The 25,233-nt window shown below is 42.0% G+C and overlaps 6 protein-coding genes across 6 annotated transcripts; 4 read left to right on the top strand and 2 right to left on the bottom strand.

The window, feature by feature from the left end:
- Positions 1 to 2,216: 2,216 nt before the first annotated feature.
- On the bottom strand, positions 2,217 to 2,681 carry MONOS_9032 (uncharacterized protein; the record flags this gene model as incomplete). The annotated part of the gene is made up of 2 exons (XM_067879493.1): positions 2,217 to 2,463; positions 2,611 to 2,681. 2 exons carry the CDS (start codon positions 2,679 to 2,681, stop codon positions 2,217 to 2,219), a joined length of 318 nt encoding a protein of 105 aa, XP_067729564.1.
- A 121-nt stretch (positions 2,682 to 2,802) lies between these two features.
- On the top strand, positions 2,803 to 3,153 carry MONOS_9031 (uncharacterized protein; the record flags this gene model as incomplete). The annotated part of the gene is made up of 1 exon (XM_067879492.1): positions 2,803 to 3,153. One exon carries the CDS (start codon positions 2,803 to 2,805, stop codon positions 3,151 to 3,153), a length of 351 nt encoding a protein of 116 aa, XP_067729563.1.
- Positions 3,154 to 3,266: 113 nt separating this feature from the next.
- MONOS_9030 (uncharacterized protein) lies at positions 3,267 to 3,692 on the top strand (the record flags this gene model as incomplete). Its single annotated transcript, XM_067879491.1, has 1 exon — positions 3,267 to 3,692. One exon carries the CDS (start codon positions 3,267 to 3,269, stop codon positions 3,690 to 3,692), a length of 426 nt encoding a protein of 141 aa, XP_067729562.1.
- Positions 3,693 to 7,933: 4,241 nt separating this feature from the next.
- MONOS_6546 (putative phospholipase A1) lies at positions 7,934 to 13,727 on the top strand (the record flags this gene model as incomplete). Its single annotated transcript, XM_067876784.1, has 5 exons — positions 7,934 to 7,979; positions 8,023 to 8,165; positions 8,235 to 8,317; positions 8,389 to 8,852; positions 8,920 to 13,727. The coding sequence occupies 5 exons, from the start codon at positions 7,934 to 7,936 to the stop codon at positions 13,656 to 13,658; spliced, it is 5,475 nt and encodes a 1,824-aa protein (XP_067729561.1). The 3' UTR covers positions 13,659 to 13,727.
- Position 13,728: 1 nt separating this feature from the next.
- On the top strand, positions 13,729 to 14,620 carry MONOS_6545 (uncharacterized protein). Its single transcript, XM_067876783.1, has 3 exons — positions 13,729 to 13,838; positions 13,889 to 14,124; positions 14,203 to 14,620. The coding sequence occupies exons 1-3, from the start codon at positions 13,752 to 13,754 to the stop codon at positions 14,354 to 14,356; spliced, it is 477 nt and encodes a 158-aa protein (XP_067729560.1). The 5' UTR covers positions 13,729 to 13,751; the 3' UTR covers positions 14,357 to 14,620.
- MONOS_6544 (uncharacterized protein) lies at positions 14,620 to 25,222 on the bottom strand (the record flags this gene model as incomplete). Its single annotated transcript, XM_067876782.1, has 3 exons — positions 14,620 to 24,488; positions 24,547 to 24,883; positions 24,978 to 25,222. The coding sequence occupies 3 exons, from the start codon at positions 25,220 to 25,222 to the stop codon at positions 14,859 to 14,861; spliced, it is 10,212 nt and encodes a 3,403-aa protein (XP_067729559.1). The 3' UTR covers positions 14,620 to 14,858.
- Between the last annotated feature and the right edge of the window lie 11 nt (positions 25,223 to 25,233).

The raw sequence follows: 25,233 nt of genomic DNA, 5'->3' as shown, positions 1-25,233 counted from the left end.
TATTTGTTGATTTTAATTTGATTTTAATAGTTTTTTTCACAGATTTTGAAAAAAAAGTGAAAAAATTGTTTGAAAATATCAAAACTTAAATAAATAGAACAAGACACTTGCTTAATTGTTAATAAAACATGAAAACAATAAAAATAATACGGAATCAATCAATTTTTTAAAAAAAATTTGTTAAATAATGTGATTGAAAATGAAAAAAAAATAAGATTGGTTGAAATCGAAAAATATTTATTGAAATCGTCAATTTTCGACAATTAATAGTTATAAAAATCAAATCAGCTAAGTTCGCTTCTCTTTCAACTGTTTTGTTATCTTCCTCTTTCGAAAAATGCAAAATTTTTGTTTCTTGTCAATTTCACGGTTATCATCCAGAAACTCCTTTTTCCAAGAATTTGACATCTCATTTCCATCCAGATCTCTCAACCATGTGCACTTTCCATATGAATTCGCTCTCCCAACTCGATAGCCACCCTGCATAACGAAATATAAACATTTCATTCATTTTCATTCCTTTCCGCCTCCTGCCATGAAAACAACACAAAAACAGTCAACAGATAAATATTCATATAAAGAAAAATAAATAAATACCAAACTGAGCTTTGACCGTTTTTCGCCAAGCACACTCATTTCCACAGCCATCATCATTCCAAAAATAAATCAATCTCTTTATTTCAGTCTCAGAAAGGTCAAATTACAACATCGCAGCCTCCTCCACAAAATACATTGTATATCTCACTGGAGGGTCTTTTCAGCTCACCCACAGCGCTGTAAATGTGCAGATGTGTTTTTTCTGTTTTTGGCATGATCATCTCCTTTTATAATATTTTCAAATACACAAATCAATATTTGAGGTTTATCTCATCAACTCCAAGCACAGGAGGGATATGGGGCAGAGAAGAGATGGAAGTGTGTTATTTGTGTAAGAGGGTGGGAGTTGAGTATTTTTTGGAATGTTAATGTTTCGAGAGGGGTTTTTGAATGAAAGAAATTCTAAGACAAAGGGGTGGGGAAGAGTGGGTGGAGATTTGGAGAAGATAATATAGTAAATATATAGAGAAGTGATTGGAGATTATGAGGGATGTGTTTGTTGTTGATTGGAAAAATGGATTTTGAAAAGAAAGAAAAGAGGGCAAAAGCGGGACAGAAGAGGAAAACTGAGAAATGTTGAAAGACTTGAAAGAAGGGTTTTTTTTTAAGAAGAAAAGATTTTTTGGAAGAGAATGGGAAAGATGAAGAAAAGGAAGGGATTGATATTTTCTGATGATTTTGTGGGTTGAATTGAAGAGGAAAATAACAAAGGAAAAAAAAGCTGAGAGATTCTTTCATTTTCTATTAAAGAGGGGGATGTGAGAGGAAATCACAAAAGAAAGTGAGTTGATTTGAAGAAATCAAGCTTTATTGATTAATTACAGAATATCAGCAAAAATATTTGCAATTTGGGTTTTTGTCTCGTTGCGAAGTTAACTTGTTAAATGAAATGTTTCATTCGGAAAAAAACATCACATGGAACCTCCCTTCTTATTCCTTGGAATTTTTTACATTATTCATGGATTTATCAATCACTAAAAATTTTCATTTTCATCGTCCTTTCATCTTCTTCACTTTCTTCATTTCCTTCTTCATCATTTCCTTCTTCCTCACCTTCTCCAAATTCTTTGACTTCTTCTTCTTCTTCTTCTTCTTTTTCAACGTAATCATCAAAAACAGCAATAGTCAAATTCTTCGAGATAGAAAAATTAGAAAACTTGTCATCTTCATCTTCCTCTTTTTACGAACAGTTAGAAGTGAATTCATCACAAGAAGGAGCCGAAAAAGCAGAAATGGACGAAATCATCGAAGACTTCAAAAGAAAACATGCGCTGTATCTGCCTCTTCCTGTGAACCTTCCGCCACAAGAAGCAACTCTTCAAAATTCATTTTATGTCCCTGGAATACAAAGACAAAAGAAAAAATAATCAAAATACTTCACAAACATCTTTGATTCATTCAATTGCTGGAATTTGTACAGGCGCATCTCCGACTTTGACCAATGATTCCTTGCTTTCACTTCATCGGCTATTACCTTCTCATTTACCTTCCTCTTCCTCCTCTTCATCCACATCTTCTCCAGCAATGACCTATCTCTCTCTCCACCCTTGATCACCATATCGCTCTGAGATTGCAATGGCTCGCCGCATAAGAGCAATGTACACTCTCCTCCGCTAATGCTATCTCAACCATTGTGCACAAGTAGAAGTAGCCCCAAGGCCATCGCCCTCTTCACTATTTTCTTCTTCCTCGTTGCTTCGCTCTTCTAGAAACAGATTTCTGACAGGCGAAGAGCAGCAGATGAGGAGGATGAGGCAGCAGTTCGGAAGAAGAAGGAAAAGACAATATTTTGTTCTGTCACCAGATGCGTTTGAGGCGCTGCCGTTGTTTGCAGAGTTTCGGATGGTGGAGCGGTATACGAAGAACCTTGAGAAAAGGAAGAAGTTGAAGACAATACAGATGAAGGAAAAGACGAAAATCAAAAAGTGATTTTGGAGGATTCAATGAACAACCTCAAAGAAGTTGTTTGAAAAGCAAAGATAATCAAACGGAAGCAGAAAAGAATACAAACACCTAAGAATCAATAAGAAACGGCAGAAAAGACGAAATACGTTCCAATGAGCCAAAGTCCGAGCCTTTTTCATCGGAAAAGCAGCAAAAACAACTCCCTCTCCCCCACCTTCTCCTTCTCCTTCTCCACAACATAAACAATATACTTCAGGACGAGGGGCCTTTTGAACGATATACTTTCCACGAGGGAAACGAATGGACGGCGGATGGAGAGGAGTCGGAGGGAGAGCGTTGATTGTGTACAGCAAAGAGATGGAGATGGGAAGAGGAGCTGTTGGCGCACCTTTAACTCCGCTGTCACCTGATATTGGAGGAGGAGGAATTGGAGGAGGAGGAGGAGGTGCGACGTTGGGTGTGATGGGGATGAAGGATTTGAACAAAGAAGTGACAAGGGCGATACAAGATGAATTTCAGAAAGAGAAAGTGAAAGTGGACGATGAAGAAGCGAAGATCACGTTTAATTCATTGGAATCTGATGATCAAAGAGAAAACCTGCTTCGGCTGATGAAACAACAGGAAATACAGAAAAAGAGGAATGAGAAATAAGAGAAAGAGAGGAGGAGATAGAGGAAAAAGACAAGAATTTGTTCAGCAGTATCCAAGGAATACTTCTTCTATTCCGTGAGACTGGTACACCGATTAACCAGAAGGTGAACAAAATGGCAAGCGAGGCGCAACAAGAGGCGAAAGAAAGCCAAACGCCAATTTTGACAAGAGAGCGGAAATTGGACTGCATGCTGAATGATTTAGCGAATTCTGACCTGGAAGATTTGAGCGATGAACTGGATGTGCCCTGCCGTTATGTGCGTATCAAAAGCGAGGAAAATGGGCAATTTGTGTGGAGGATGCGAAAAGTGCCTGTGTATGTAGCAGTCGACGCGAGGCAGACAAGAACGCGGTTGGATCTGATGAGTGCGCTGAAGAGCGGGCTGAGGCAGAGCAGGGCGGAGTTGAGAAGAGGAATGGGGATGAAGTGGAGGGGCTGGTTACCATTCAAAGAGGAAGCAGAAGTGACACACAGAAAGGGAAGGAAAGGTGCAGGAAAAGGATCGCCTCTGCTGTTTCAGAAGGAGAAAGGGATTTGAACATTCAATCAGAGCAGTGTTCCTGGAAGAAGAGATGCTCTGTCTAAGCTGTTTTCTTCGCTTTCGTTCTCAAAGTTAGCACCTTTCTCGGCTTTGCAAAATTCAACGGCAATGGATTTAATGAAGAAATACCCTGCCCTCAATTTGGTTGTACCTTTTGATTCTAATGCTGATTTTGCTGCAAATACAAACATTGCTCTTCTTCCTCTTTCTCATTGCACTTTATCACTTGTAAATTCGTCCTTGTTCATGAACGTCCAATAACAATCTTCTCCTTCCCTCTTATCTCAAGCTGTACATCCATTTTCTGCTAATTCTGCTTCTCCTGGCTCACTTTCTCTACTTTCACTGCATGCAGTAACTTCTTCTCCTTCTCTTTTATTCGACTCCCCTCGAATTCGACATTGTTTCTCATCTTTCATTTCTGTTCATGGTCGCAGAGTGAATCTTCATTCAATCACTGAATATCATCTTAAGTTTATGGAAATCGAAGAAATTCAATGTTTATCCGAGAAAAGCAGACCGCCAAGCGGGTGATTAAAAGGAGAGATAGATTTTACCATTTGCATTTGGAAGCTGAAGAATGCACCTAAAATTGAAAGAGCGAGTGGAAAAGATTTCTTTGAACAAACAGTTGCAGTAATGGTTTTTGAGAGATTTCACAAGGCCACATGCCTTCAATAAGTCGCTGAAGATAAAATGGGAGAGGAAACATTAAAGAGATATATGTTTTTGAGTGGACGTCAAGGGTTTTTAAAAGCAAGTGATGGAACATGCACCAATTAGTTAAGTCGATGAAAGTTCATGAATATTTCAACGATTTGAAAATTATCAAAAATTAATAAAAGAAATGATTAAAGAAACTATGAGGAAATCTAAAAAATTCATTGTTATAAGTGATTATGGTACCATTGGAGCTGAATGTGAGTGTTTAAGTTGGAACAAATATTGAACTGAGGAAGGAAACGAAGCCATAAAAGGTGTATTCAATGGTTTCACATGGGATCTGTCCTTCTCTTCCACAGACATCAGCATCGGTCCCATTGCTGAAATCAATTTTATTCTGGTTGATGAGGAGGAGCCAAATATTGAACTTGGATTTATCCCATGCACCACTATATCTGTTCACGTTTGATGAAGCTTCTGAATCAAATGAAAAAATGGAGATTTATCGGCTATACAAAGAAAAGTGGAAAACGAGAAAAATAACTATTATTGTTTGATTGATTCCAATATTTTTGTTTTGTTATCATCTTTTCTGTTCTTCTTAATGATCTTTCTCTTTTCAATGTTTAAATTTGCCAATTATTAATTTACAACTTTTTTTGAAGTTCGATTTATATATTTTCTGCAATTATTTTAAAAAAAACTAAATCAAAATATTCATATTCACAAAAAAATCAAAAGGTATGCTTTTTTTCATATTAATAAATAAAACAAATACACATTTAAGAAATAAAGTGCAAAAAACAAGCGAATTATCAATAAAACTTTTTGATCAATATATACCACTATAGAATTTATTTTTCTGGTTTTTGATCTTTTTTTATGATTTCAAAAAAAATCACCCAAATGTTTATATTCTCTATAAGCATGGAAAAGGTGATGAAATGCTTTTTCAGCTTTTTGATGTTAACAAACAACAATGCCAAAAACCTAAAGGTCTTTTGAAAAAAAAGATTTCTTACATAAATCAAGATTTTATTAAATGTTACACCAAAAATAATTCTAATTCGAACAAGAATAATTCAATTACGTAATTAATAATTCAATTTCGAAAATTAATAATTCGAATTCGGAATTAATATTTCAACTTCGAAAAAAAAAAAATTCAAAATCGAAAATTAATAATGCGAATTCGAAATTCATTATTATCAGCAATTTTTTATTTTTCTCAAAAATGGATTTCAGAAATGTTCAAGTTATTTTTTAACCAATTTAATTTTATTACTCATAGAGAACTGTTTTTTTATTGCAACAATCAATAAATCAATTTTTTAAAAAAATTTTTTCATTTTCGAAAATCATCACTCAAATAATAATAATTTAATAAAAATTCATTCTGTTGAATAACCAAATAAAAATTTAAAAAAATTTAATCACGATTATTGAATTATTTCTTCACAATAATGTGATTGTTTCATTGGCAAATTTTTGAATAATATCGGTTTAAAACATGAAAATGTATTTATTTCCTTTTCAAATTAACTTCAATTTAAATATTTTCATTCTAAATGAATAAAAAAATCTTTAATGAAAATTCATCAATTTTCAAACATTGACAAACAAAATTTGCTGATGAGATTATTATTTAAAGAATTTAAAACCCCAAACACAAGAAATTCATTCCACAAATCAAAAAAATATACGTTTCGAAATCGAATTATTCTTTTTCGAAATCGAATTAATAAATAACGAAATTGAATTATTAATTTCCGAATTTGAATTATTAATTTTCGAAATTGAAATATTAATTCCAAAATTGAATTATTCTTTTTCGAATTTGAATTATTTTTGGTGAATCAATTAACAAAAATAATTATGGTTGGTGTTAATAATGGTGGACACTTTCAATAACTGTGGACAGTGGAATTATCTCAACAACCATTGATCGTTGCATTTTGACCATAAACCCAATTATTCCCTCATTGAATATGAACTTAGAAGTCAAAAAAAAAATGAAACAACTTGCTCACAAGAATAATGAAAGACACATATTTTATTTTCGGAGAAATAAGATTCTCCGAAAACTAAAAATACTTTTTATAAAATTGTTTTGTGTTTGATGTGTGATTGAAACAATTCATATAAGTTCATATTCAATGAGGGAATAATTGGGTTTATTGTCAAAATGCAACGATCAATGGTTGTTGAGATAATTCTACTGTCCACAGTTATTGAAAGTGTCCACCATTATTAACACTAACTATAATTAAATTGAGTATTTTTAAACAAAAAAATTGTTTGTGAAAAATTGGTTTTTTGTTGAGTGTCGGAAAGTGATAAAAATATAACATTCAGTCAATATTTTTAAAAAGGATGAGAAATTGAATCCCCTTTTTTTATTTGTCAATTAACATGAAATTTTCAGATTTCTCAGAAAAAAATCATCTTCATGGAAATCGGATAATTTTTTGAATTATTTAACCTCACATTGTTTGATTATGCATTAGAAAAAAATCATGATATGTCATTAATGAAAAACATATTCAGATGAACAATAAAAAACAATTGAAGAATTCAGAAAGAACATACATGGATTTATTTAATAATGAATAATTATTGAATTTAGTTTATGAAATTGATACAAATAATAAGTTTTGATTTTTTAATGCATAATCAAACAATGTGAGGTTAAATAATTCAAAAAATTATCCGATTTCCATGAAGATGATTTTTTTCTGAGAAATCTGAAAATTTCATGTTAATTGACAAATAAAAAAAGGGGATTCAATTTCTCATCCTTTTTAAAAATATTGACTGAATGTTATATTTTTATCACTTTCCGACACTCAACAAAAAACCAATTTTTCACAAACAATTTTTTTGTTTAAAAATACTCAATTTAATAAATTCAAAACTATTCGTTTTCCAAATAAGAAAAAAAAAATGCGTAACTCATTGAGCAATTCAATTAGTCAATTAAAAATAATGTGGTCATTAAATGTTACGATATGTTAATCAACCAAAAAAGAATAAAGCTGAAGGTTTGAAATATTAAAATGCTTTTTCATTTTTCATTTAATTGCATGAAATTCATTGATATGCGATTTTTTAATAATAACAATTTTTGCAATCCAATTTTTTCAATCAATAAATTCGGTTTGAAAATACAAAAATTTCATTCAATTTGTTAACTGAAAAGTAATTTGGCTTGTTGAAGTCATTATTGTTTTTTATTTATTTATTTATTTATTTATTTATTTATTTGTCTCAATTTGTCACGGAAAAAATACAAGGTTATTTGTTAGACCTGGAAGGTTGATAGAACTGTTTATTCAAAATCACACATTACGTCTCGAAAGAAATATTTGAAAATGTTAAAGGTGTTTAATTTTTCAATGAGAATAACCTTTTTTTGTTTGACATAAGGTGTTTTTCTTGGAAATAAATAAACGACATTTTTAAAATATCATGAGTTATTTTTGAACAAGACAAAGTTGATGGATATTTCTGTGAATGCATAAGCGATGATCTCTTTGTTGCAGGAACTTTTCTTTGAAACACCCATAAAATTATTAATGGAGAAAGAACATTCCTCTGTTCTGTTAATTCCTGGTTTAGGGGGTTTGTCTTGAATTTTGTGTGTTTTTATTCGAATTTTTTATAGGAAGTATTCTTCATGCAACAAACAAGGAAACAAAGAAAACGGAACTTGTTTGGCCTCGTCTCTTTGGCGGAAGTTCATTGCTTGAACAAAACATGTTAGGTCAAGCAGATCCTGTCACTTTCGAATTCAAGTCAAATGATCCAGTTTGGTTTTGTAATTTTGTGGGGTTACTTTTGTTGCATATAAAAAATTTAAACTTTAACTTTATTTAGTCTGTAGAGATTTCACCTCCAGATACAAACTTCGGACTATTCGCAATTGATAATCTCATACCAGACTACCCACTTCCGATGCAGTATTAACATTTTTAAAGCTTTTTATCAGATTATTCATTTATTTTCATTTTTTTTAATTAATAATTGTTAGTGTGGGAGCATATTTTCATGACATCATCTCCTTATTTTTAAAAAATGGATACAAGCCTGGCATTTCATTATGGGGATATCCGTATGATTGGCGTCAAGTTCCTGATCAGATTAAGATTCAAGAAAAACTTCGTTCTCGTATTGAAGAGGCTTATCATTCATGTGGTGATCAAAAAATAACAGTCATCACGCACAGCATGGGAGGACTGTTATTTAGGTCTTATGTCCAGCATTCGCCGGAGCATTTAAGAAAATTTGTGAAGCGTTGGATGGCAATTGCATGTCCGTTTCATGGGGCAACAAGAACATTGTGTGCATTGATGTTTGGATATAGTTTTGGGCTTCCATCATTTGTGGCGAATCCAAAACTGTTTCAGACAGTTCAGTTGACAATGCCGCTCACTTTTTGGTTTTTCCCGCCTCCATCTTTCCCGTTTTCTCCAAAAGTTGCAGTAAAATATCATAGTGTGAAACATTTGTTTATTCTCAACAACCAGAATTAATCTTATTTTCCGAATCTGAAACGAAACAGACAAAGAAGAATTTGAATGGTACTCATGGCAGGTCGAAGAAGGAGGGATCAGCACAGATTATGACAGCATTGAATCATTGGACACACTTGAAAGAGCAGAATGGCTGTCGAAACTGGAAGAACGGAAGAAAAGAAGCAGACGCATTGCGAAAGGCAAAGCAGACGAAGCGAAGGACAAAAAGAAGAAGCCAAAGGAAGACACACAGCAGCAGAGCTTGTGGAAAAGGCTCACTGGAACGAAGGGAAGTAGCGACAAAGGCAGCAGCGATGGGAATGGCGAGGAGGATTCAAGCAAAAAGGGTAATGAATTTGCAAAGGAAAGCAAACTGGGGCTGAAACGCCACGACACCAGCGAGGAATGCACAGAAAGTGGGACAGAAGAAGAAGACCTTCAGAACATGAAAGGGGAAGAAAGCGGGGACGAAAAAGACGCCTCTGCTCAGAATCGAAAGGAAGGCACCGAAGCTTGTTCTGGTGCTTCATGTACTTCTTCTAATGATTCCAATACTTCCTCTTCCTCTTCTTCTTCCTCCTCCTCTTCTTCTGAGCAGTTGAGAGTGCTTGAGAGGATCCAGCGGGACTTGGCTGGGGACGAGGTGCGGCTGAAGGAGAAGATTGACCAAGGCGAAGTGGATATCATGCCACACATTTTGGACAATACTCTGTTTAGCCGGCGCTCTCTACGTGCAATTGCAGCCAAAAGGAAAGAAGAGCAGAAAAATTGTGAAGTCAATGGCAAAGTTTGTAGAGAAGGGAATGGAATAACAGCAGATGGAAAAGCAGAAGGAGCAAATGAGAAGGACGAGATGCACAACAGAATGAAGTGCTATCTGTGTGATTGTGGGCTCTCTATCACTTCTCATGTCTCCTCTTTCTCCTCTTCTGCTTCCATCAACGACCCTTCCCCTTTCGTTATTTCTCCGTCACAATTGAGCGCTGCCTCTTCTTCTTCTTCCTCTTCCTCTTCATCATCTTCTTCTTCAACCTCTCCAGGTGTTTCTCCTCTTCCTCCTCAATCGCCAAGCGGACGCTCCACCGTCTTCACCATTCACCCTCGCTTCTCTCAGTCATTTGTGAACTCAAGACTGCTTCCACCAAATTATACAGCTCAAACATCAAATATTTCGTCTTCTTCTATTTCTTCCTCTTCTTCTCCACAAGAATCCGAATCTTCTTCTACAACTGCATCAACATCAACTGAATCAACCTCTCCTTCTTCTCCTTCTCCTTCACTTTCTCCTTCTTCCTCTCCTCTCTCCACCAAACCTCAACCACAACTCCCCAACCCTTCCCTCTCCCAGCTTGCTTCTCTAGCTTTCCTCTCTTCCTCTCAGTTTGCTCCTTCTCCTCTCCACTCAAAATTCCGCCCTGGCTACCCTCTCCCTCAGCCTGACCTTTCTTCACACATCAAAAAACACACCCCTCAGACCACGTCTTCTGCAGCTGCTAATTTCATCTCGTTTTGCGAGGCATACTTCAGCTCTGCTTCTTCGCCTTCAAATTCGCCTTCGAATTCTTCTTCTTCTTCGCCTTCTGCTTCTGCTTCTGCTTCTCCTGCTGCTGCTGCCTTTTCATCTTTGTCTTCTATTGCCAATTCATCTGGTGCATCTCCAGTTCCCTCCTCTTCCTCATCATCTTCCTCCTCATCATCTTCCTCTTCTTCTCAACCTTCTTCTTCTTTCAGCGATTTCCTTTCTCTCTGCCCAACCCAGCCATTTTCAGCATGCGCCTCTCAAACTTCTGTTTGGATGCACAAAGACGCCAAAGGAAACCTAATTCTGCCAAAACTGATACAAGAATCACCCATCTTCCAATCTCCTTCTCCTTCTTCTCCTTCTCCTTCTTCCTCTCCTGTTTCTTCTTCTTCTTCTTCATCATCTTCTTTTGTGTTGTCAGATAATTCTGCTGTAAGCACTCTTGACACACAATGTTCTTCTCTTTCTCCTTCATCATCATCATCACCTTCTTCTTCTTCTTCTTCTTCTTCTTCTTCTCCTTCACTTTCTATTCCTCAGGTTCCAACACCTTCCACTTTATCTCCTTCTCAAATCTCTCTCAATGCAACCACCCCTTCCCCTGCTGTCATCTCCCCTTCAAATTCCTTGCCTTCTCCTTCTCCTTCTCCTCTTTCTCTCTCTCCTTCTCCTTCTCCTTCTCCTTCTCCTTCTTCATCATCACCTTCTTCTTCTCCTTCTTCTTCTCCTCAATCCGAACAATCCACACACACTCTTGTTCCTTCTTCTCTGTCTCCACCTCCTCTTTCTCAAATAGCAGCACCTTCATCATCATCATCATCATCATCATCATCATCATCATCTTCTTCTTCTTCTTCTTCTTCTTCTTCTTCCTTCTTGTCTTATGTCTCTTCCTCTTCCTCCTCTGCCTCTTCCTCTTTCTCTCTCGCCTCCAATTCCTCTCTCTTTGCCACAACTTCCCCGCCGAAGCCGAAGAAGCACAAACATTCATTCAAAGAGTGCAGGCTGCTGCCTTTCTTCCCCTCCGCAACTGAAATACGCCCAACGGAATTTCACAGCATTGATTCTGGTAGTAGCAACAGTAATAAAAGTGAAGAGAAGAAAGAAGAAATGGAGGGGAAGGATGAGAAGGAGAAAGAAGGAGAGAAGAAGAAAGATGAAGCATCAAAAGCAACAGATTCAACATCAGAAGTACCTTCATCATCAACAACAACAACGTCATCATCATCAGAACAAGACAACACCACATTGCTCTCAACAGCATTAGCATCAACAGTAGAAACCAGTGTGAATGTGGCAGCAGCAGCAGCAGCGGAAGCAGCTGCCTCTGCTTCTTCCTCTTTCCTCTCAACTTCTGCCATTCCTCCTTCACTTGCAGCATATGCCCGCAGTTTCCAGTCATTTGCCCAGCAGTCAGGCATCTGGAACATCCTCATGGGGAAGAAGGGAGAACACGAGGGGAATTCAATGAATATTCAAGCAGATGCATCTGAACAACAGCAGCAGCAGCAACAGAAGATGAATAAGAAAGAGGAAGAGAAGGAGAAAGAAAAGGAGAAAGACAAGGCAGCAAACAACAAGAAATCCACACAATTAGCCAAGAAGAAGCCGAAGAACGCCACATTCTCCTTCACCTTCTCCTCCCTCTTCTCCTCTCCCTCTGCGCAGAACCTGCAGTCTCTTGTGCAGGCGCGTGTGTATGGCATAGTGGACAGCCGCTTCTTCCACCCGTCTCTTCGGCAGCACTCTCTCCACCGCTTTCTCCGGGTGCTGCACGGCCAGCAGCTGTGGAGGGACCCGGACTATCGCGAGATTCGGCGCCGGGTGGATGAGTCGCGCACGCTGCCTGTTGTCTTTCCACCAGAGGGAGAATTCGAGTTCATCAACATCTTCGCCTCGGGTCAGCCCACCACGTGGCATCTTATCATTGCAGACAGCGGCTCAGAGAAGCCCGAGATGCAGCTGAACTGCGAGGCAGATGTGACTGAGGCGCGGGTGAAGGATCCTCTGTGGACAGTGATTGACGGAGACAGGTCGGTTCCGTGTGTTTCGTCTGCGAATGATGGGATGAGGGCAGACGCGAGGTTTGAGATCAGAGGCACGAGTCACATGCACATTCTGTATGACCCGAGGACGCTTTCGTTGATTGCGGCACTGGAAGGATTGCCATTGAACTCGGCGGTTAATCAGAAGGAGAAAGAGAAAGAGAAAGCGAAAGGAGGAGAGGCAGATGCGAAGAAGAAAGAGGAGAAAGAGCAGTTTGCATTCCCATCGCCTTCCCCTTCACCAAAGGCAGCAGTGGGGCAGTCACTGGAGCAGCCGAAGAGAGGAGGGTTTTGGAGAGTGCCATCAGTGGCAGACATCATGGCGATGGTTGGGTTTGGGCCGAAGGAAAGAGGAGAGGCAAAAGCAGATGCAGCAGTTGTTGAAGGAACAGCCTCTTCTTCTTCTTCTTCTCCTTTAACTTCATCTTCTTCTTTGTCTGCTGCTGCTGGAAGCTCTGATGTTGATTCGAATGCGTCGGTGACTGTGTCACTGTCAGCGCCTTCTGCTGCAAGCACGCCAGTGAGCGAAGGGAAAGGAGCAGATGAGGCGAGCGAGGGAAGCGAAGATATGAGGGAAAAAGAGGAGAGGAAAGCGAAGAGGGAGAAGAGAAGAGAAGAAAGAGAGAAGAGGAGAATCGAGAGATTGAGGGAGCTGCAGTATTTGCAGGAAGACGATGCTGATGAGAACGGGAACGGGCGATTTACGCCGCTGACTGAAGGAATGACAGCTGACGAGTTTGAAGACTCAGATGAGGAAAACCTGACTGAGACAGAAACAGAAGGGTTTGTGATTCTCAGCCGCAGGGAAAGCTCGTGCTCGCCTTCGCTCGTTTCGCCTGAGATTCCGAATTCTCCGGGCGCTGACCAAGTTTCTCCACAGATCTTTCAGTCTTCGACTGCGCCGCAGGCAACGTCTTGCTCTGTGCCTTCAGGAACTGAATCCGGCTTGAATTCTGTGATAAACTCTGAACAAAGTCAACTACCTGCTTCGGAGGAGACAAAATCGCACATCCGTCATAAATCCACAAAATCCAGGACAATTGCATCTTTTGACATTGAAGAGGAACTCCAGCTTAATTCTCCTTCTTCATTGATACCAATTCCAGTTACCACCGAGTCAACTCCTATCGAGCAGGGCGAAAAACCAAGTTGGTCAAATCTTTTTGGGCTTGTCGGTGGCTGGAAGACAAAAGCTAAAGAACCAACTACTAAATTCTAACAACGTTGTATTTTAATTTTTGTTTTTTAAAAAAATAACTTTTATTAAAAATAATTTTTGATCACCCATCTTTTGTAATTTTTCTTCATTTTCATGAAAGCGCCATATATTGATTTGGATCAGAAAAAAGCTAAAATGCAGTGCATGTTCAGCATTATTGCTGCATCAGTGCTTATTGTGGTTTGCATTTGAAGTATTTTATTGCTTCTTCAAAATGTTATTTTTAAAAGGCTGCTGTTGGAGTTGCAATCCCGTTTGGAGTGAAGGCACACTATCAGCTATTTCTTGGAGCAGGCTCCGTTCTTACAATGATAGTTCCAGTTGTTATACTTGGCTTTCTTTACAAAAAGAACATTGTGGGAAAAAACTTTTTCATTCTTTTACTTGTAATGCTTTTACCAATTCTTTTTGGACTTGTTGGAATTGCAACTTCAACTCACGTACCTGCTGATGATTTTGTGGGATGGTTTGCTGTTTTTTTAACATCAAAAATTTTTGAAACATTTTTGTTCAATTTGCAAAATAATTATCCACAAATATGCAGCAAAACTGGGTTTTGGCATCCGCTTTACAAAAGGTGTATAGTTTGCCAACCACAATATTGCATTGATTATGCAGAAATTCTAGCTGGAGGAAAAAACGTTTGCAACAAAGTGATGGTCCAGGGTAAAAATTCATCTTCACCTCTCTGCTCATAACGCTTTGTTTTATTTAATTAACCATCTACTTAACTTTTGAACAATAGAAAATGTAAGCTTCTCTGTTTGGTGGCTTTATCATTTTAATTGTTTCAGAAAAGTTAGAAAGATCTTATTAACTATTTCTTCATATTTCATTTGTTTATTCATTTCACGAGGAAATATCTGTCTTTACTAAATCCAGTTACGTTGGACTGTTATTTTGTTGCATTATAGATTTTTGTTTTCGATTTTCGGTGAAAAACACGAGGGATTGAGAAATAATCATTAAACAGCTATTTATTTTTTCAAAAGAAAAATGAAAGCTTATGCCATTCAGAGTTGTAAAAAAATAATGAAAGAATTTGTAAAAAACAACAAAATTAAGATTGTCATCAAAAAGAAAGAAAGAAAGAAAGAAAATAATTATTTTAAGATGTTAAAAAACGAATTCGTTTTCTCAAAAAAGCAATGAAAATAAAAACAAAAAATTTGAATCACAACTAGAAACAGAAAAGCATCTTTACATTTTAATCGATTCGTTCCACATCACAGCAATTCTATTTCGAAAAGCAGCGATGAACGAATGCAACGTAAAGCAGCAACTAAAGCGATATGTAGTACACTCTGGAGCTGGGCGTGTAGGTGCATCGATGATAACAGTAATGCTGAGAGAGTCATTCTCAACTGGACACAGACTGCAGTGCGGGCAGCGGAGCTGTGGCTTTGCAGAGGCAGAGGGAGAGCCAAAGCTACTGGTCGATCTCTTATGCATATGGGATGTGGAAGAATGAGTGGAAGATGAAGTGGTTGAGCTGGATATAACACCAGAGGGAGAAGGAGAAGGAGAGGAAGGAGGAGAAGGAGATGGAGTGGGAGAAGGAGACGGAGAAGAGGAAGGTGAAGGCGTTGGAGTCGTTCCAGAACGTTGCTTCAAAGGAGAAGGAGGCCTGTCAATTGAATCGGATGAGGAGCTGCTAGCACTGCGCACTGCCCCTTCTGTAGCCTCCATCGAAGCCTTTTGAATTTCAGTCTCCAAAAACAGAGTCAGCGGCGTCTGTCTATTTTGCGAGAAGAACTTCTGAGGAGAGCCCAGCCAATTGTTCTCAGCGTAAGAAAACTCAAAGAGACTGTGTGTGGTCAGGACAAGCATTCTCGGCTGGTTTTTGTTCTTTGAGAGGAGCTTGCTGCACTCGCCAATGAACAAAACACGCTCACGCTGCCTTTGCAGGCCAGGGGCAGCGGGACAAGAAAGAGCGAGAAATGGAATAAGAGCCTTGTGGATGAGACGGTCAGACATAACAGGAAAGCCTCGCAGATGCGAGCAGTCACGAAGAGCAGACATCAGAGCAGAAATGGGGGAACAGGAAGTGCAATGAAGGTGGAAAGCGGAGAAAGGAAGAACCGATCGAGAAGAAGAAGAGGAGGAGGAGGAAGTTGAAGAATGAGAAAACAGAGTTGAAGTAAGTGATGTGCATTTGAAGCGCACGCCCAGACGCTGTCCGCAGGACGAAGAAACAACAGCGTTGACATCAGTCAGTTTTATTCGGTGGACCAAATGAATTAGAGGAAGTTGGAGCAGCATGGCATCGTTTGCAGACGGATCTTCGCCACAACTGAGCAAAGAAAGAGTTTTCTGAAGTGCAGATGAAGAGAACGAGGAAAGAATTGAATCGACTGTTGGATGATCAGATGACTGAGATGGAGCAGGAGAAGAGTGTTGAGATGAATGAGAAGAAGCAGAAGACGAGGAAGAGGAAGAAGAAGACGATGATGATGAATTATATGCTGTTTGAGCGGCTTTCAACAAATTGCATGAAGTGAGTGCTTTCCCATCTGAAACTGCAGACGCTCTGCGCTTCTGTTCTTTTTCCTCCAGCTCAGCCACTCGGAACACGTAAATATTCTCATTCGTCACAATCACAATGGATTTGAATGAGTCTGTTGGGAAAGAAGACACAGACGAGGCAATGAGCGAAGCGATCGAGGTGGGGTCGGTTGAGCAGGTGTACAGCATGCCGAATGCAGCAGCAAGAACACGCTCCTGCAGCGTGGCAGCATATGTGGGGATATCTGGAGAGGAAGAAGAGAGGAAAGAGGAAGGCGTCGGGGCTAAAGCAACAGAGGCAGAGGAAGAGAGAGCGGATGAGCCGGAAGGGTTGTATGCTTGGGGATTAAGGCGATATGAGGAAAGAGAAGATTGGGAAGATGTGATGGATGTGAGGGAGGGGGCAACAGAGGCGAGGGTGCGAGAAGTGATGAAAGGCGTGCCAGACGACGAGGCCATTGACATCAGTGACACTTTCCGCGCAATGGACGAAGTGAGGTCCTTTGGCTGTTCTTGAAGTGAAGCTACTTGCTGGGAAGGTGAAGAAGAAGAAGAAGATAATGATGATGAATTTTTGTCTTTTCCCTTTGAAGAAGTCAGTGGATTCAGAACAGTTATGCTTTCCTGCTCCTTTTTGCTGATGACAAAGCGTGTGAGCGGAACCAGCACATTCACACAGAGCAGCCTGAGCTCGATGCTCCGAATCAAATCGTTCACAAACTGTGGTGAGAGCTTCATTCCACTCCCGTTCTCCATTCTTGTCAGCATCTCCAGCACGCGATGGCGCTCGCTGGGGTGGATGCGCACATACTCAACAATGATCCACTCCAGCTGCATGAGTGTTGTGTGGAGCAGCTGCACTCTTTCATCTGGCAGGCCCATCCCCATTCGCGAGTACTCGTGGAACAGAAGCGACAGAACAAAGCCCAGACGCTTGAGAGGAAAGACCCTGGCAAAGATGCGAGTGAGGCAGAACTGAGAAATGGAGAGGTCGGGGTGGAAGGGGAGGGCAGAGTATTGTGTGATGAACAGCCACAGCAGCTCAACAACCTGTGAGATGAGGAGCTCTTCGTCGATGCTTGACTGCCAGGTTGGTCGCAGAGCATGAACACACCACACGGCAGAGGGAGAGGTTGGGGCAATGAACACAGTCTGCTGCAGAGGATGGAGATGAGACAGCGACGAAGAGGACTGAGAGGAGGAAAGAGAAGAAGTGGAAGAAGAAGGTATAAGAGCAGAGGACGATGAATGTGATAAAGGTGGAGTTGTCGGTGGAGATATAGCAACATTTCCAGTTGATGAAACAGCAAGTGATTTCGCAGAAACAGTTGCAGCTGAGTGGCTGTTGATAAACTGAGGCATCTGAGCAGCGTCTGTTGAAGCAAGAGAAAGAGGAGAGTAAATGGAGTAAGAAGAAGTTAGCAGTGCAAGCGAAGAGCGGGTATCGGAACTCTCGCCTTTCAGGACAAACACAGTGGATGCAGTCATCAGAGTGGGAGAGGATGCATCGAGTCCGTATTCGTCTGGCTCTCTTTCTGTTCGGATCTGCACAACTTTTTCGGCTAACTGCAATTGGCGAAGAAGAGCAGAAGGATCGAATGGCTTTGAATCTGCCTGTGAAAGTGCATCTGAATCATTTTCTTGCTCACTCTCCTTTTTATCTTCACCTTTTTGTTTTTCTTTTCCTTCCTCAGTTTTTGCTCCTTCGCCTTCTTTTGCTTTTTCTTCTTTCTCTGCCTCCTTCTTCTTCCTCCTTTCCTCCTCTTCCTCTTCTTTCTCTCTCGTTGCTTTCTCTTCTTCTATCAATCTTTTCAGAATATCCTGCTTCCTCCTCTTCTCCACCTCCACCGACGATCCCAGCTGGACCCCAAATGCAAACGAAGACGTGGCAACATATGGATTTGGAGTCATTGCCTTCTCAAACATCTCCAGCAGCCAGTTCAGAAACGTGTCAATCACATCATAACACTCCACAGAATCCATCGTCTTCTCACAGCTTTCGTTCGATGGCAGTCTGAAGATGGCACACAGCACAGAAATAACACGAGAACCATAGTTGAGTGTGAGCAGTCCGTGTGCAAAGGCAGAAGAGCACAGAAGCGCCAGAAGAGAAGCAGAGCGGAGCTGAGAGTGTGCTGCATCGTGCTGTGCAGGCAGAGAATAGTTCAGAAGATTGAAGAAGCAGCGGAGGACAGTTTCCACCTCAATTGTTGGGGCACGCGTTTCTTTTGTGGGCGCAAAGGATGTCGGAGGAGGAGGAATGTATGGTGCAATTGACGCATCTTCAGACGCACATGTCTGTTGGCTCCCTTTTGAAGAAGAAGACGTGCTGGACTGTATATCAAACGGAGCACCAGGTGATGCTATTGGTTTTTTATAGCTTGAAGTATTCTGCTCAGCTGATTTCCCAGAAGAACCTTGCGAAGGACGAGTTGATGCTGGCGGAGGAGGCGGAGGAGGAGGAGCTCTGGAAGAAGTGAGAGGGATGCCTTCTTCGATGGAAAACAGATCGTCTTCCACAACAAGGCTCGACCCTTCCACATCCAATTCTGGAATCACTACAGATGACTTAATCAGCGCCATGAGCCCTTTGTTTGATGCCACTTTCCACGGCACTTTCACACCAGACTGATGGCGCGAATCACCCGAAGCTGGTTTATGCATCAATGAAATGGATGAGGCTGACGAGGAAGCTGTCTGCAAGGCAGAAGAAGAAGCAGATGAAAAATCGATCACTGTGGAAGAGAAGGATGAAGGAGCTTTTGACCCAGATTTCACATCGATTGATTGACCCGCGGCTGAAGAGGAGCCGATTGAGGAGTTTCTGACATGAGCTGTGGGTGCAGGCGCTGTGGGAGGAGCTAATCCTAATTGTGGAGAGGAATATGAGTTTGCCATATTTCGATATCTTCCTGAATAGGCAGCATTGGCAAAAGCAGAGAAGTTGGTTGAGGTTTTGACGCAGATTGGATTTTGAGAGAAGGAAGATGGAGGATTCTGAGGTGAATGTGATTGCATGTTTGATGAAATGCTCGAAGAAAATGCAGATGAAGATGAAGAAACTTTGCTATTTGAGTGGTATATCGATCTTCCTCTGTCTTTTCTTTCGTTGTTTGCATTCAGCGCCTGATGAACTCTTTCTTCCTGATACGCATTTATAGTCTCGTTCACCATCGTCTTCCACTTGTACGGCACAATCCTCTTAAGCGGAGATGCCGCTGTGGATGCATGTGCATTGAAGAAGGACAGCATCAGCTGCAGCCCATTTTTAGACAGAAACACAAGCTGATTCGCATGCAGCTGTGCAAACACTGCAGCCGGTGAGGTGTCGTCGCTTGACGAAGAATCGCTTCCATCTGCTCGTTTTGCAGAAGACGACGAAGCACTTTGAGACGGAGCGTCTTTGAAGTCTTCCTCTCCCAGCACGCTTGTCCACTCACACTCAGCTTTTGCGTCTGCTTTCCACGGCAGCGGTGCCAGCGATCCAATCGACAGCGAAGGCTGTGGAGGATGTGGCATTTCAACCAGATGGGCAATTCTCCGTGCAAATCGGAAGGCCACAAAGGAAGCTGATGGAAGCGTCTGGAAAGCAGTCAGCAGCGCATCCATGTCATCTCCAATGAGCGTGTCTTCGATGTGACAGCCGGTTGCCTCGCCGTATCTCACCTCGTTCTGCGCCACAAGCGAAAGACACCTGCCGCTGCGCAGCATTTCCCGCTTCGCCTCCTTCCATCCGCTCTCTTCAGCAGCTGCGAGGAAGCTGAGTGCCGCTGACCAGAGCACTTTCTTCACGTTGTCTGTCTCGTCAGCTGTGCGTGCAGTGTTTGTGATGAGAATGTTGATCACATCAGCAACAAGATAGGTGAAGCGATCAGTCATCAAAAGATTGCGCGGATGCTGCAATGAATGATTGGATGAGGACAAAGGTGATGGAGAAGAAGATGGGCTGACAGAAGGAGATGTGCTAAGATCAGTTGACGAGCGAGACAAGGAGCTTTTTCCACTCTTTGAAGAAGAGAGCATCGCACTGGTTGTAGTGGAAGAACGCTGGATTTCTGGATTGATACTTCGACCGCTTTGTGATCTGTCCCTTTTGACTGCTGTGCTGCATCCATCAGAAGCAGCATCTGGATCAATAAGGAGGCGGCTGAGCAAGTGAAGGATGCTGATGACAATGTGTTCTGTTCTTCCTTGAAGTAAATCTCCAACCGATGATAGCTTCAATGGTGCTGCCAGTGATTCAATCTGATCAGGCTGAGTCAAAAGAGAAGGTGCCGATGAAAACACCCCCAAAATCTTCAGCTTTAGAGAATGAGATGGCATTGTGTAGATTTTCAGCAGTGTGGGAACAGAATTCATGCAAAGTTGCTTTGCCTTCTGGTTGCGACGGGCTTTGTTTGCACAAAAGACTGTGAGTGACAGAAGAGCATCGCACAGTGCAATGAAAGAGGCTGTGTGTATTGATGAAAACGGAGGAACTGCAACTTCGTCATCGGCAGAGACAGATTCTGCGTTGCCTCTCTCTTCTCCGAATGTGCCGTCGTCAAATCCTCCAAAATCATCATCGAACTCATCGTTATATTGCTGCACTGCCATCGACACAGTCGACATCCTGCTCATTGCACGCTCCATCTCCCCCGCCATCCCTACACCAACCATTCCTTCCATTCGACTCATCGCTCTCTGCATCTTATCTGCTCCACCACTACCTCCTCCTCCAACACGACTGACTGACCTCTCAATCTCTCCACCTGCTCCCACCACAGCCACATTCCCTGCTCTTTCTGCTGCGCCAGTGGCACCCAATCCAGGTGTTATCAGTCCGTTCATTCGACTCGCAGTTCTTTGCATTGCAGCAACATTGGCAATCTCCATCGGAACACCTGCAACATTTCCTCCTCTCCTTCTCACTTGCTTGTAGCGTCCGCTTTCTTCAAGCACAAGATTGAGCAGCATCTGCCTTCCTCTCTCGCCATCCACACAGTCAAAAAGAAGAGAGCCATCCACAGTCACTGTGAGCACTCTATCAAACGTCAGCTGATGATCTGGTCCGATTTTCTGCATTGCTGAAGAAGCACTTCGCTGTGCTTGTGCTGCCAGAGGAGGAGATGGTGCTGAAGACATTGCAAGTGGAGAAGGAGTGAATCGAGCACCTGGCGGTGGAGGAGATGGCTTCCCGTTCAGTTGTTGCTGTTGTGGAAGCAGTGGTGGCATTGTCTGTGAGCGAGGAGGAAACGGAAGAGAAGGCGTGGGACCTCTCATCTGCATCATCCCCAGCGGTGGTGTGGATGTGTTCTGCCGATTGAATGGGAGATTTGGTTGTCCATATGGTGGCAGTTGTTGTGGCTGCTGCTGTTGTGGTTGTGATTGAGTAGATGCATTTGCAGCAGCGTTTGAAGCAGCTTGCAGTCTCAACGCTGCCTTCATCAGATGAGGAGGAAGACGAAACTCGACGCTCTCTTTCATCAGAGCAACCATTGCATTGATGCAGCTGGCAGCCAGACGCGGTGTTGGAGCAGCCATCTGCACAATTTCTGTGATTTTCAGGAAGAAAGACGAAACCTCTGCGCAGTCTCTCTGAATGAATGGAGAGGCACACAGACCAGACAGACAGTCAATCACAAGAGCAGCCAAGTTGCTCATGTCTGCGCGGTTCACAAACAGAAGTGACTCAAATCGACCATACTTGTCTGCAGCACTGCTAATCGAAGGAGACAGCGCTGAAGAAGACGACGAAGCAGAAGCAGAAGCAGAAGAAGCAGAGGCAGAAAAAGAAGCTGGGATAGAAGATGCAGGAAGTACGTGCCCTGTTTCCAGCAGCTCCACATAGCGCAAGAGTGGGCGATGGATGCCCTTTGCAGCAAAAATGTGAGCGTTTAAGGGATCAGCTGCAACTGCAGCGATGGCATGCAGCAGCGGCTTGTGCAGCGGTGTCAATTGGCTGTCAGGTGAAAGAGGGAGCAGCTGGTTGAAAAGCGAGCAGAGCAACACAGGGAACGTGAGTCGTGGGGTGATGGCGATGAAGTTCCGCACCTCGCACAGAAGCGACAGGACAGTCAGGCTGTCAGGCAGGATGTTCTTCACCTCCTTTCGGAGCAGCGAGTCGAGTATCATCACAAGCGACAGTTGCACCACCCCACCAAACGTAGGCACATTCTCCACAATCGGCGCTGTGAACGTTGAAAACTCGTCTGCTTCGGCCGCATTCGCTTTCTCTGCTGCTTCTGACTGCTGCCTGGCTGAGCGCGATCGGGGTGCTCTTCGTCCCTCTTGTTGCTGGTTCTGTTGCTTCTGTTGCTGATACAGCTGAAATGCTCCGTATTCTCCGTCTTTCTTCTCCTTTGGCGGTAGAAATGGAGAATATTCAACAAAATCATTGATGCTTCCACTTCCGCTGCTGTTTCCATTATCACCCACTCCAGCCCCTCCGATTACTGTGCTTCCAGCACCTCCCCCCTTTCCACTCCACTCCCAGCTCTTCTTCAGCCCTTCCCAGTCCTGTCTGTGAGGCTTCAAGATCGCAATGAGGGAAAGAAAATGCCGATCGGTCGCACTCCACTCGCATTCGTGGCCAAAGAACGATATCTTTGGCATAGGTGGAAGAAGAGGCTGAGAAGGAGTCTGATTCGCAGAATTCGAGCCAGGCTGATTAGGCAGCATTGGAGAAGCAGAAGAGCCACCGGGAAACGAAGGAGCAGCCGAAGCAGGCCGCATCATTGCCCCGCCATTGAGTTGTGGTGTCTGGGCTCCATAGCGCATTCCCTGCATAGGCGAAGGGGTAGCTGCCATCCTCCCCTGATTGAACCTCATCTGCTGCTGCTGCTGTTGTTGATACAAAGGAGATATTTGCTGCTGCTGAAAGTGGTTAGGAAACTGTGGTGGTTGCCCTCCTGGCTGAGGAGTGCCACCGACTTGTTGATTAAACGGCTTGTTTAACTGCTGGTTTGGCATTGCAGAAGGCGGAATTTGTTTCGCAGGTGGTGAAGACGGTGGAGAAGAAGAAGATTTGGATTTCGATGGAAGTTTTGGAAGAGGCTGGTGGGTGAGCTGTATTTGAGGCAGATCGCGCAGCCTGCGAGTTGCCTCGATCTGCTTCTCCATCAACTGAAGAACAGGAAGAGCAGTCAACTCTGCAAGTGGCTGTGTGTGCGTGTTTGCCTCGTCTCTCTTCACCACAGCCCGGGCAATGAACAGCCCCACGTCTGTGTTCTCCTTCTGTCTCTCTCTCAGCCGCAGTTCTCTTTCGCTGAATCTGCCGACGTCTTCTGTCTCCTTCTGCACCTCAACCATCAGCTGCACCATCAGCGCCGCCAGACACTCCACACACCTCTTCTTCACCTCCTCTTGTGTGGTTGTCCCTATCAGCTTCGCCATCACCGCCACAATCTCTTCAGCAGCTGCACGCGGGTCAACGCCACCGAAGTCGATTGTGCGCTGCTCCAACGCTGTTCCTGAAGGAGACAGCGCAGCCGGCACGTTTTCGCGCGGGAGAGAAGCAAAGCGGTCGATGGTGCGCTTCAGAAGGTCCAGCTGGGCAACTGGGTGGGCACCTGGCTCGAAGCAGCGTGTAACAATCGCTGCAAAATCAGCAAACACAAAACAGTTCGAGTTCTGTTGGGCGTGTTGTGTGGTTGATTGCACCAGTGAGGAAGGTAGGATGGGCGTGGGAACAACAGAAGGAGAAGGTGTTGGTGCTTGGTTGTCTGCTTTTTCTGCTCTGCTGCTCTCTTCGTTTCCTTCATCTGCATCCTCGTTTGATTCTTTTGGTGCTTCGCTGTCATCTTCTGTCACTTTGCCGCTCTCAGCTGTTTCAGATGAGGATTTCCCATCTTGTTGCTTTGATGGCTGACCATCTTCATCAACTGAATCACTTTTCTTTTCTGGACCTGTCTCTTCCTTTTGCATTTGGCTACTTGACGAAGAAGAAGGCTCAGCAATAGTCGAAGAGGAGGAGGAAGAAGATTCAGATGAAGAAGATGAAGGAAGAGGAGATGCCGAAGAAGATGATGATGAGGATGAGGATGATGATGAGGAGGAGGATGAGGATGAGGATGAGGATGACTCCTCGGATGAAACCAAAGTTTCTTTCTTTTTCTTTCCCCCACTGCCATTAATGGCTTCTTTACCTTTTTCTGTCAAAACAAGTGGCTCTGGTGCTTTTTTCTTGTCTGACTTTTTGACGTCCATCCCATCCATCATTTTCAATCTACCGTCTTTGCAAGCATGATACACATGCTGCACCCACCCTTCATAAAATTCAGTAAAAGGGTTTGGTACAAGAAAAAGTATTTCTAATTTTTTGAGATGGGATAAAACAGTTATATTCTTGAAATATATGCAAAATATAATCTGATAAAAAGCACAATGCTTAAAAAAAGCAAACCTCTTGAAAAGCTTGTTCATTCCAATCGAATAAATTATCTGATAAATTAAGATTTACAAGTGATAATGATAGCTTTTGCAAAGGCTTTATTGATCCATTCAGTTGGCATGCAGAAAGATTCAAAATTGAAAGCGAGAGAAGGCCATCAAACGCTGGACGTCTGTGAAGAGGGTTTCCAGACAAATATAATTCTTCGACTTTCGGAAGCCCATCAAATGAAACACGCGAAATAAAGTTATCGTCAAGCCAAAGTCGCCGAAGTTTCGGGAAACCGTTCATCTCTCCTTTTTTGTTTCGACTAAGAATTTTTGCTTGAAATTGTGTAAGTTTATTTTCACTATTTATCAATCAACGAAAAAAGTGCGTTTGAAAAAATATTAAAGATAACAACAGGAAATTACAAAACCAGAAAAACTGTAAAAATATCAAACCTAAAATCCATTTCTTTGATAAATTGGGGCTGAATAACTTGTCCTATTCCATCGACATTTGCCAGTTGAAATGAATCCGTATCATCCCCGTAGCAATCGTTACAAAAGCACAAATAGATAGGATACTTTTTGAGCATCGATGAATTGTCTCTGACTAATTCTTCAAGGATATCAGAATTAAGTTCATAAATAGTGCGTTCCAACGGTGAGATGCATGTCAATGAATGATTAGTTTTGTCGGACATGCCCCTTTTTG

This window comes from Monocercomonoides exilis (assembly GCF_001643675.1).
Source record: "Monocercomonoides exilis strain PA203 chromosome Unknown scaffold16-1735695, whole genome shotgun sequence".
In the NCBI taxonomy this organism is placed as follows: Eukaryota; Preaxostyla; order Oxymonadida; family Polymastigidae; genus Monocercomonoides; species Monocercomonoides exilis.
The sequence above is the reverse complement of the archived record's forward strand: the minus strand, read 5'-3'. Positions and strand labels throughout refer to the sequence as shown.